Source organism: Pygocentrus nattereri, chromosome 14 (genome assembly GCF_015220715.1).
Source record: "Pygocentrus nattereri isolate fPygNat1 chromosome 14, fPygNat1.pri, whole genome shotgun sequence".
In the NCBI taxonomy this organism is placed as follows: Eukaryota; Metazoa; Chordata; class Actinopteri; order Characiformes; family Serrasalmidae; genus Pygocentrus; species Pygocentrus nattereri.
In genome coordinates, this window is record NC_051224.1 from 25383551 (window position 1) to 25395399 (window position 11849).

Genomic DNA, 11849 nt, shown 5'->3' on the forward strand with positions numbered 1-11849 from the left:
CAATGTCAATCTTGTTGCAGTAGCAGAACCCTTTTTGGTGCTGTACAGAACCCTTTGTACCCAAATCAGAGGTGTAGATCTGGTTCTAGCTCTGCCTGGGTTTGTAAACTGATGCATCTCCCTGCAGGTTTGGGTCTGAATAGCTGTGCTGTACAGTGTATGTGAGTCATTGTTTGTCTGCAGGTTGTTTGGCTCAGACGAAGACCGAGATGAAGCTGGTGTCTCTGCTGCTCCACAGTCCTATGCTGCCACCGCTGCCACCGTTCCCACGTCTGGACCCGTATCTGCCACTCTAACAGGTAGTTAGACATCACAGTGGGAAAAAAAGTGGGATCACCTTAATCAACTTTGTTAAAAAGCGACAGTGAGGAACTTCAAATTTCAAAAGAAGGTGCCAAAGTTTGCACAGAATATATCCTCACTGGCTTTACAAAACCTCTGAACCTTTTTGTTTATTTTGTTTTTACATCGTTTGAAAACATGCTTACATCTTGTGAACACTATGAAGAATGAACCCACAGAAATGCTCCAAATAAATATAAAGTAAATATAAATAAAGTTTTGTTAAAGCACATTAAAGGTTTTTTATTTTCCTGCTTCTGTAAAGATACCATTTTAGAGCAATTCAATATGAGGTTATCCCAGCAATGAATATATAGTGTAGAATGTAGAGTATTTTTTTATTCATTTTTATAAATATCTAAGTATATATGACAAGTGTAATTTCAAAATGCTGTATATCATGTGAAAATTTTATGACAAATGGACCAGTAGCAATGCTCTAAAATTACTTATACTTATATATATATATATATATATATATATATATATATATATAAAATCTGTATGTATGTGTATGTATTGTATATGTTATAATATCTTACATAATGTCCCAAAAACAAGTATCAACAAAATGGTACTTTACAAGAGAAGGCGTATACTTTGCATAGACAACACTATATAAATGAAACTTGGATATAACTTAAAGTAGTCAGTGTGCAGCTTGTATAGCAGAACAGATTTACTGTCCTCTGAAAAGAACTCAACACACAGCCATTAATGTCTAAATAGCTGGCAACACAAGTGAGTACACTTCACAGTGAACATGTCCAAATTGTGTTCAAAGAATCAATATTTTGTGTGACCACCATTGTTATCTAGCACTGCCTGAACCCTCTTGAGCATGGAATTCACCAGAGCTGCACAGGCTGCTACTGGAATTCTCTTCCACTGCTCCATGATGACACTCCCGTTAGGATGAAGCAATCTGAACCAAAAGAAAAAAATCTGCTACATGCCTTCACACGCGATGCTGGAAGTGGTCTCCAGTTTCTAACAGACACATTTTGACGTGGCACTGTGTCTTCCTGAACGTATCGGCAAGCAAGACGGTGGAATAGCAGTAATTTCACGTTGGATGTTTTTCCTGTATCCCCACTAGTTGAGAGCTCCATATGCTGAGGAGCACATTGGGCGTTGTTTGGTTCAGATTGATTTGCCCTAGCGAGAGTTATTACAGAATATTCAGGGCCTCTTACGAGTGAATCTATAAAGTTTAGAATAATATAAATATAACTGTTTATAGATAAGAAAGAAAAATCATGAAGGTTGAATGAGTTCTGGAATGAAACCATTTGAAAATAATTGTACAGTTTAAATAAAACAAAGTAAAAATGAACATTTATGATGTAAACTTTCTCTCAGGTTACTCTGAGGACGGCGGGGTGAGTAAGGGGGAGGTGATTCCCGAACACGAGTTTGCAGCTGGACCTGTGTGTCTGGACGACGAGACGGAGTTTCCTCCAGTGAGCATTCAGAATCGCTAACCATCACTGTCCGAGCCGCAGGATACAGATTGCAGCAGCCAGTGTCCTGAGGGTCGTCCTGCTGTGCCAGTGCACTGGCTGATCAACACAAGCATACACACACACATGCCTGACCAGTGTTGAGATCCTCCTAAACTGTTAGTGAGGACTACTCGCTCTACCACCTTACGATAATCTTTGTGCTATTGAACCCGTTTTGGCAGTTTAGGAGCTGGATTACTCCCTACTACACAGCACAGACAGGCACAGCGCTGTAGTTCACTCAGTTCATCATTTCCAGATTAGTGAAACATATTTCATCAGCACAATTCAGCATCCTTCAGGTTAAATGCTGTTGGTAGTGATTGTGTTAATGTAATACAGTTTATTAAAGTGCAAATGACATGCACGTTTAAATCAATTAAAAGCAGCACAGGACTTAATTTAGTGTAAAACCTTCAGCAATGTTATGAAATTGTCAAAATTGACATTTACTTATGACTAAATGACTTAAAGGGCATTCTGGCCTAAAACAGAGTTTAATGTGTCTGTTGACATGATATGCAGTATTCTTTAGCTCAGTGTTGTATCCCCCAGCCCCATTAGATTGACAGAATTCACAGTATTGTATCAGTTTGTCCATTAGTGTTCTTTCACTACAATTCCCAGCATGCATCATGCAAATACATCACAGCCATTGGGAATCCCTGTGGTGTCACCCAATCCTGACTGCTAGTCTAGCTGCTGAGCTATAGCCTAATAAATACAGCCAAGTTGTCATTAGTATAATGAACGAAAGGGTAAAGAACACAAGCAATTCAGTCTTTTTTTTCACAAAATTAACAATAGAGACAAGTTGTTTTTTTTTTTTATCCAAACTGAGCTACGATATCTGCTCTCTTGAAAAACATAATCCTTCAAGGGATTCTTTCTTTATGAAAATGGTTCTACATAGAACCAGAAGTACTAAAGAACACTTTGCATGATTAAAGGCTTTTTGCTTGGTGAAATGGTCCTTCAGATTGATGGAGAATGTGCTGTAGATGGTATATAGAAGCCTTTTGAAAAGGGTTCTACATAGCACCCAGAAGGGTTCTTTTATTATGACGATGTCAAGCTTATGACAGTAAAAGTACCCTTTTTAAAAAGGTTCTATATAATGCAAACTTTCTGTCAATCTGTGATGCAAAGAAGCCATTAATCATGCAAAAGGATCTTTAAGCACTCATGGTTCCATATAGAACAATGTTTTTGCTAAAGAACCTTTGAAGAACCATCTATTTTAAGAGTATAGTCAGTCAGGTAAGCTCTAGATAACCTTGGTAACATTAGCTTTGTTTTGTTGTTGTCTGTCTAATGACAAAAAAAATCTTTATCTACCTTTATCAAAGCAGGCCCATCTTTAAAAATCCATCCCAGAGCAGCTGTAGCTTCATTAGTGTTCCTTCTACCTTCAAAATACATAATCAGATTTGGGTTTTTCTAGTATTTAAACCTAAAAATCTCGCTCTAGATATAGTGCAGCACTGCCAGAGGTTGTGAATAAGCATGTTTGCGGCAGGTGCAGCAATGGTTGCAATTTCTGTTTTGGCTGGAGTGTCCCTTTAAATGTCTTTGTTTTAATTCAGTTATGCAGCAAGGCTTATTACACCTTTATTAATGTATTATATGACACTACCATGTCATCACTGTCACAGCCTCTTGTCTCAGAAACGGAAACTCTGCTAAAGTTTCATGTACAATAATGTAACGGCTTTATTCCAGGTGTTTCTGGATCATTTATTAATGTTAAAAACAAAACAAAAGACAACCATAATAGGTTTTAACATGACAGTGATGATGTGTAAATAAAAATTAACTGCTTATAATAGACAAAATAGTGACAGTAGGCACTACCAGCAACCATACGGAAGCTCTAGAAAGAGACACAAAGCTCATATCATCCGTCATATCATATCCGTCATATCATCCGTCAGTCCAGTCTGGTTAATTCCAACCACTAAGAGTGAGATGAGTCATTTCTGTGTAAATAGATGAGACAAAGAAGTCAGTTTAACCCACACAGAGTCCTTCACCTCATCTGCATGTTGTATGACAGACCATCACTCTCATTTTCATCTCTTTTTTTTTTTCCATGTCATGAACCCGTGACACTGATCCATTTTATTTACTTACTCACCTTGAATGGCAAATACTGTGCCTTTTTTTTTTTTTTTTTTTGCCTCAAGCTGAACTCAAATAAGCTGAACTGTAGAATCAAAATTCTCAAAGCTCTAGCATTATTATTATGTCCACAAGGGGCACCCTAGCTATTTTTATGTTGTCAACAGGCACCACAAACAGGTTGTAATGTCCTGAAAGGGAAAATCCACAGATTTTTTCAGAATTCTAGAGAAACGTAGCTCTTAGAACTGTTCACAGTGGTGCTAATAGGAACCAGACATCCATCTCTAAAAGCTCCCTCACAGAAATGAAGTGGTGATGAATTCACTGGCTGATGTCTGAGACATGGTGCAGGGATACATGCAAGCTGTTGTGAGGCAAAATAATCCCCAAAGAAAACTTATTACTTCAGATTTTCCACTATTTTCCATCGTCAACATTCCATATAAACTCAGAAGACTTGTGTAGGCTCTGTGGTGATTCTGGTTAGTAATTAAAATGTGCATATTTGTGTTGTAGTCACGGCGACCCCTGGTTCCTATCACTACCACTGTAAAGACGTCTGAACCATTTCACACCAAACCACCCTGAATCTCTCTGTTTACATCTTTTCAGAATTTTTTAAAAGTCAGTGGACTCCCCATTTAAAGAGTATTTAGCAGGGACGTATTTTGGGTCAAATCTTTTTCATTTATCGTTCCTCTTTTGTGTTTCTTAGTCTGGTGCAGTTGTGCAAGGATTTGATTTCAGTAATATTGAGCCTCCGGCCCTGAGTCCTCACTCAAACACCACTGTTCTTTCCTGTCATTTGTGTTTGTTTTCATTATAGAAGCATTACATGATCATTAGCATGTGTGCTGAAGGTGTTGTAGCTAATGCTGACAGAGTAGTCAGACTTTGGTGTGGCTTCATGGCAGAGATTAGTAAACCCTTGGCCTGTGGGCATGAGCGTTCCCAAACACGTACACGTGCACACAAGACACTAAAGGCCAGTCAGTTTGCTTTGTGTCGCCTGACACCAGGCTGTTTCAAAAGATAGGCATTGAAGCAAATCCCCAATGTTGATGTAGTCATCAAGCTAGCTAACTCGCTAACCATAAACACTCTGCTGAACTAGCACAGAACAGCATGAATGCCATGCTGGTCTAAGCAGGTTTATTCTGATCTGGTGCTGGTCTAGCTGATCACCTAACATGGTCATGGTTGACCAGCGTACCAGCATCCAAAACACAACATATGCTGTATTTGCCATGTTGTTATGTGCTGGTTTTGCTAGCAGGGCAGTAGCAACACAAAAAAACAGCTAAATAAGATGATTGCATACATACAAGAACACAATTCTGCACCCAACGTTTTAGCCAAAAAGTTTCCCTTTTAAAAAAGATGGTTCTTCAAGGTTTCTTTAGTTAAAAAACAGTTCTACATAGAACCATAAGCACTCAAAGAATCCTTTTGCATGACTAAAAGAGTGAAAGAGTTCTTCAGAGTGTGTTGTAGATGGTTCTGTATAGAACCTTTTTGAAAAGGGTTCTATATAGCATCCATAAGGGTTCATCTAGTGTGACGATGTCAAGCTTGTAACAATAGAAGAACCCTTTTGGTTGCTATATAGAGGCCCTATACAGAACTATAAAAAACGCTTGAAGAACCATTTTTTTCAAAGTGTAGATAACTGGTATGGTTGGTGGCATTTGGGTGACTTGTGTGCAGCTGCAGTTAGCCAAGGAGTTAACATCACAGTTAGCAAGCTGGCTACCTTGCCTGCTACTTACAGTAAAACCACAAAAGTAAAGATAGTAACACACTCAACACACCCAAATGACTGCACATTTATTTGTGCGTGTGACAGACTGTCCTTAGTCATAGTCAGTGGGGATGAAATGTTAAAAGGTTTGTGCTTAGAAAATGAGTATTTCCTCCATTGTGGAAGTTCTCCATTTGAACCAGGTCTTCACATTAGCATTTGTCAGTTAATTTTCAAAGGTTACATTTCATTAGTTAAACAAGATTACATTAATTTAACTGAAAAACGCACAGAAATATGTCACAGACTTCCAGAGTAAATAAATGGTCATTTAACCAGTGTCTAAGCACAAAACGTTGACCTTTTTTTCCTCGCAGACTATAAATAAACACATGAAAGAGAGACTGCATGATATGGAGAGTGACGGCAGAATCAGTAGAGTGACTGTATTATTATCTTTACTTTGTGGTTTTTACTGTTTGTCAAGTTAACCAAACCTCTTAACTGCAGTGTTAGCTCTAACCACAGGCTAACTGCAGCTGCACGTCACCCCACTTCCACCTACTTACACTTTGTTTGCTGAAGATCAGTATGCAGCGCTATGCTATGGCGAATAAATAATGATCTGATGTAATTATGCATAGCAGCCCAAACCTACCTGCCAACCTTGCGTTATCTTTTGTAAATGAGTTAAGTTAAAAATGTTAACAGCAATATCATCAATAAAACTGGCTATGGAGCTGTAACCAACCTGGCAAAATATCAGCAACAACATTTGCAACTAAATCTTTATATTAGACCTCGTCATTATCATTATCATTGGTTCAGCAAGTTAGCCAGCATGCTAACTGCACTGACATGGAGGAATTTTAGAGTAAATTCATTAATTTAACCTCCATTCTGAGTATTTGAGTATCCTTGGTAAGCACACACAAGGCAGACTAACCTTACATGGATAGTTTAGGCCAAAAAAACTTAACAGTGAAAGAAAGTTCAGCTACCAGTTAGCGTTCTGCAAATGGACTCATGCTATTTGTTGGCTATTAACTTAGCCGTGTTAACCATAACCATAACCATGTTAACCACATAAGTTAGCTATGTTAGTTTTGTTATTCCCTGAATGCTTAGATATAGTATTTTGGTGTTCAGTAAGTTAAATAACATTTGGCTTTTCTGACTCCGCTTCTATCAAAAAGAACAATTCTTTTACCTGTGACAAAGTCAAACCTGCGCAGTGCTAACATTTTCAGACTTATTTCAAATTCTGTGACTGTATTTTCTTAGTTTCTGTTCTGTCAACTTGCTGATGGTGTGTCTTGGTGTGTTGTGTGGGTTTGTGTGACTTGTTAGCGTGCAGTAGGGCTGCGCGATATGGACAAAAACACTAGTATTGTGATTATAATTCTACATACTGCAACCGCAGTTCACAAATACATTGATGAACCAATAAGATGAAAACGGGAGAGAATATATGAGTCTGTGATATTTTAACCAAAATTAATGAACCGTGTTGGTGGATTACATGAATGCTTACATTTAACAGAAATACTCATTTGAGATTGTGATTTGTTAGAAGCTCATTGCCACTGCAGAATCAGAATTAAAAGTGCAGTGTGTGAGATTTGGGCGGATAGAAATAGGAGGAATAGAATATCATATACAAAACCATGTTTTCATCAGTCTATAATCACCTGTAACTACGAATCGTATTTTCATTAGCTTAGAATGAGCCATTCATATCTACATAGGGAGTGGCTGCTCTTCCAACAGAGGCCACCATGTTGCGCCACCATGTTTCTACAGTAGCCCAGAACGGACAAACCAAACGCTGTCTCTAGAGGGCCTTTCATGCTTTTACACTGAAATGGCAGCTTGTTATTTGATGGTGCTGTAGCTCCGGCTGGAAGACATAGAAAGGAGAATATCAGTAGTTGCAGCAGGTCAATAGCTGTGCACCTTCATGTGGTTAAGTTTTGTCAGATCCTCATGAGCTTGCACCTGCCACACCTTTCAATTCAGGGTTTAATATAGAAGCGTTTCTCTGTTGTTGGAAGAAAACCTTGAGAAAAATCTCCAAAATGGTAAGTTTAGATGAGAAGGAAAAAACATGTTTTACTTTTAATGTGAGTCAATTTTTTTCCAAGTCATTTCTTTTTATCCATTCATCATGAAATTTACAGGCAATGTAAAGAGCGAAAGGCATTTTCAAATTATGTCAAAAACTGGAAAATTGAGATATGAGGTTTTAATCCAACAGCAACTAAACTCATACTCGTAGTTCTAGTTCATTTCCCATCAGCTTAAGGAACATCTGGAACCATTTATAATAACCAGAGATCACAACTTAATTGTCCTTTTGGTCATTTCATGTAAGTTAAAGCATCTAGTTTGGCTAATTATCTGCCTTGCCTTGCCATCTTACCTTCCTGGCTGATATGAAATGATATTCTGCTCACACAATCACAGAAGTGTCTACATTTACACAGAATTATGCGCAGAATCAAACAAAGCTTCATTTTTTTCTGTCGAGTGTGAAAATATAAGCAAAAACACTTGTTCTGTGGCCTCTAGCATAAATGCTAATAGCGTTAGCTTCTTATCTAGCTCATGTTGGATTCTCTATAAAGTAATAATTCTAAAAATAGTGATGAACACATCAACATACTGTCCTGCTGTACATTCTGGTGCTTGTTGATGTAATATTGTTGGACATCTTTGTCAGGGAGAGTAAATGATTGGCTAAACTGTCGTTCGCTTTAGCTGAAAGCTAACACAGAAGATTCTGTGGGATTTAATATAGCTCTACCTGCTTTTGAACTCTGGACAACTGGAAAAATGTCAGTACAGTCCGTTACATACTTGGATACATTTGATATTACACAGGATTTTACCGTTATTGACAATGTTTTGAGTGTTATGTATAATTTATTGTAAATTGTGCCATAAATTGAGCTGCGGCCGTGACTGGATGCAAGTTATCCACCTAGAAGTACAGCAAACCATAATGTGTACAAACATTCTGATTTGGTCTGATTTTCAAACGGTGTATCGCGCAGCCCAAGCACACTGGCTAACTTGCAAATCTGTGTCGGTCGAGCGTCCCCTGGTGGCCGGGGCTGGTCAGTGGGCTCCTGCTGGCTTGTGTCTGTCTATAACACACCCGCAGACGAGAGAAAAATAAAGCTTTCTTTTGGTCTCTGGTAGATAAATCGGTGTCGTGACGGATCTCGGCGGGACAAAAGCAGACGTCCGTGAGGGGGCGGAGTCTACAGCCTCAGCGGGACGATCCTCTCTGCATGGCCAGGACTAATTAACTCATTTCAGGGTGCTAACGTCTTTAAACGAAGTCTTTGAACGGGTCAGGGCTTTCTGGGCCGTTGTTGCTCCAGACCCTGAGGGGTGTGTTATACGAAAAAACCTGCAGGTGCATGACTGAAACTGAAACATAGCCACATTTCTAATAGCTACGTACATGACCAATATTTTATTAAGATGTAATACTGTAGCATCTTTATTATTGTTATTTTATTACTTTTATCTTTAACATCCTCATATCCAAAAAAAACCCATAAAATAAAACAAATGAATTACCTTTTTTAATATGTGTATTTGCTGTATTAATACCTAATACATGTTTACATGTGGTCATCCTGAACACTAATGTGCCAGGATGGTTTGTATGTATGTGCCTATGATTTTATTTGTAAGAGTGCAGAGTATTTTACTGGATTGCTGGAAGACCAAATAAAAAAAATTTAGAAAATAGGAATGAAATTATGCAAAGCACTTCTTTGGTCTTGACTGTTTATTTTTTGTCAAATTATTCTCTTTAGTAACTCTGGACATGGCGTAATGAAGTCTCCCTCCCTGCATGTGCTTATAGGGAATATGACAAAACATTTGAACATATTTATGGTGTTTTTGAGTTCTAAAATTTAAGTTTTAAGTTTAAAATTTAAGTTTAAAAAAACTTTTAACTCATAGCAGATGAGCCATTCAGAGATGGCAGCATGTGGTACATATTCACAACTTTTTGGGAACAAATTTCATTAAAGCAGGCCATCGTTAGGCTGAAAAATCATAAAGAACCAAAATATAAAAGTAATAATTGGGCAAAAATGTCAATTTACCTGACCGCTGGGATAGTCTCCAGCACCCCAACCGCTCCCCCGCCCTTCCCCCCAGCGACCCTGAGGGTGAAGTGGCTTAGAAAGTGTGTGTGTGTGTGTAAATTTATCCAGTATCCCTTACTACAAATGTGCTTCACAAGTGGATTGAACATGAGAGGAGGACTTTTTATTGGCGCCTGGAGGCATACAGCCTTGTTACACTTTAAAAGTAAGTGTTCAGGGTTTATATATGTTTATATAGTGTTCATGTTTCTATATAGAACCACTGTCTTTACTAAAGAACCCCTACAGAACCATCTCCAAATGTGGTTGACAAGTGGGTTGAACATGAGAGGAGGACCTTTTATTGGCGCCTGGAGGGATACAGCCATATCACTCTTAAGAAGACTGTTCTTCAAGGGTTCTTTAGTGGAGACAGTGATTCTTTGTAGAGCCATTTGCATGTTTAAATGATTCTCTATTGTCATGATTCAGATTGTCAGAGAATGTGTTGTATGCGGTTCTATATAGCAGCAAAAAAAGGGGTCTCTTGTTGTGATGTCAAGTTTGTAACAGTAGAAGAACCATTTTTGGTGCTGTGTAGAACCATTTTCTACGTAGAACCATCTAAAGCACATTCTCCATCAATCTGAAGCAACATTTCACCATGCAAGGTACCTTTAAACATAAAAATTATTCTTTGTGTTCAGGGTTTATGCAGAACCACTGTCTTTACTAAAGAACCCCTACAAAACCATCTAGAAAATGTGGTTGAGAAGTGGGTTGAACATGAGAGGAGGGACCTTTTATTGGCTCCTGGAGGCCTACAGCCATATCACTCTTAAAAAAGACTGTTCTTCAACGGTTCTTCAGTAAAGACATCGGTTCTTTGTAGAACCATGAACACAAAAAGACCAATTCGCATGTTTAAATGGTTTTCTGCAAGGTGAAATGGTTCTTCAGATTGATGGAGAATGTGTTGTATGCGTTTCTATATAGCAGCATAAAGGGTTCTTTTGTTATGATGTCAAGTTTGTAACAGTAGAAGAACCATTTTCTACATAGAACCACATACAATACATTCTCCATCAATAAGATGAATATTTGAATGAATATTTCACCATGCAAAGAACCCTTTAATCATAGAAATGATTCTTAAAGTGTTCAGGGTTTATATATGTTTATATAATGTTCATGTTTCTTATAGACCCACTGTCTTTACTAAAGAACCCCTACAGAACCCATCTCCAAATGTGGGTCACAATGTGGCTGAGTATGAGAGGAGGACCTTTTATTGGGGCCTGGAGGCATACAGCCATATCACTCTTCAAAAAGGTTCTTAAAAGGGTTATTTTGTTGTTATGATGTCAACTTTGTAACAGCAGAAGAACCATTTTTGGTGCTGTGTAAAACCATTTTCTATATAGAACCATATACAACACATTCTCCACCAGTCTGAAGAACCATTTCACCATGTTAAGAATCATTTAAACGTGTGAATTAAAGTGTTCAGGGTTTATACAGAACCACTGTCTTTACTACACTGTAGTTTAGTTTAGTTACACTGTACAATGAAATTTTTTTGCTGTTCCTCCATTCACCAAATATAATCTTAAGAGAATAAAAAAAAAGAAAATATAAGAATAACTCTAAAAACAGAAGTAAAAAGTAAAAACATACAGTATGTGCAAAGTTGAAATAAAATTAAAGATACACGTGTGTATGTGCAAATATGTAGAGCAGCTGTTCATAAAGTGCATCAAGTAACAGATGTAAACAGTAAACATTAGTGTTCTGACAGCAGCAGTACAGTGTATGTAAGGTGCAGTTATTGAGTGCAAGGTTGACCGAAGTTAAACCGGTTCAGAGGTAGTGAGTGAGGCGTTCACCAGCCTGATGGCCTGTGAATAGAAACTGTTCATCAGTCTTGTAGTCCTGGACTTCACACTCCTGTAGCATTTGCCTGAAGGGAGGAGTGTGAAGAGTCTGTGCTGGGGGTGTGTACTGTCCCTGATTATGTTGTGGGCC

The 11849-nt window shown here is 38.1% G+C and overlaps 1 protein-coding gene across 2 annotated transcripts in view; it reads left to right on the forward strand.

The window, feature by feature from the left end:
* Positions 1–9498, forward strand: part of wipi1 (WD repeat domain, phosphoinositide interacting 1) — a 34483-nt gene extending 24985 nt beyond the window's left edge. For both annotated transcript variants that reach the window (XM_017713731.1, XM_037544805.1), the window contains 3 exons: positions 184–299; positions 1705–1805; positions 8917–9498. In XM_017713731.1, coding sequence (XP_017569220.1) covers positions 184–299; positions 1705–1805; positions 8917–8967 — 268 coding nt within the window. In that variant the 3' untranslated portion in view covers positions 8968–9498. The remainder of the gene's footprint in view (positions 1–183; positions 300–1704; positions 1806–8916) is intronic.
* Positions 9499–11849: the final 2351 nt, after the last annotated feature.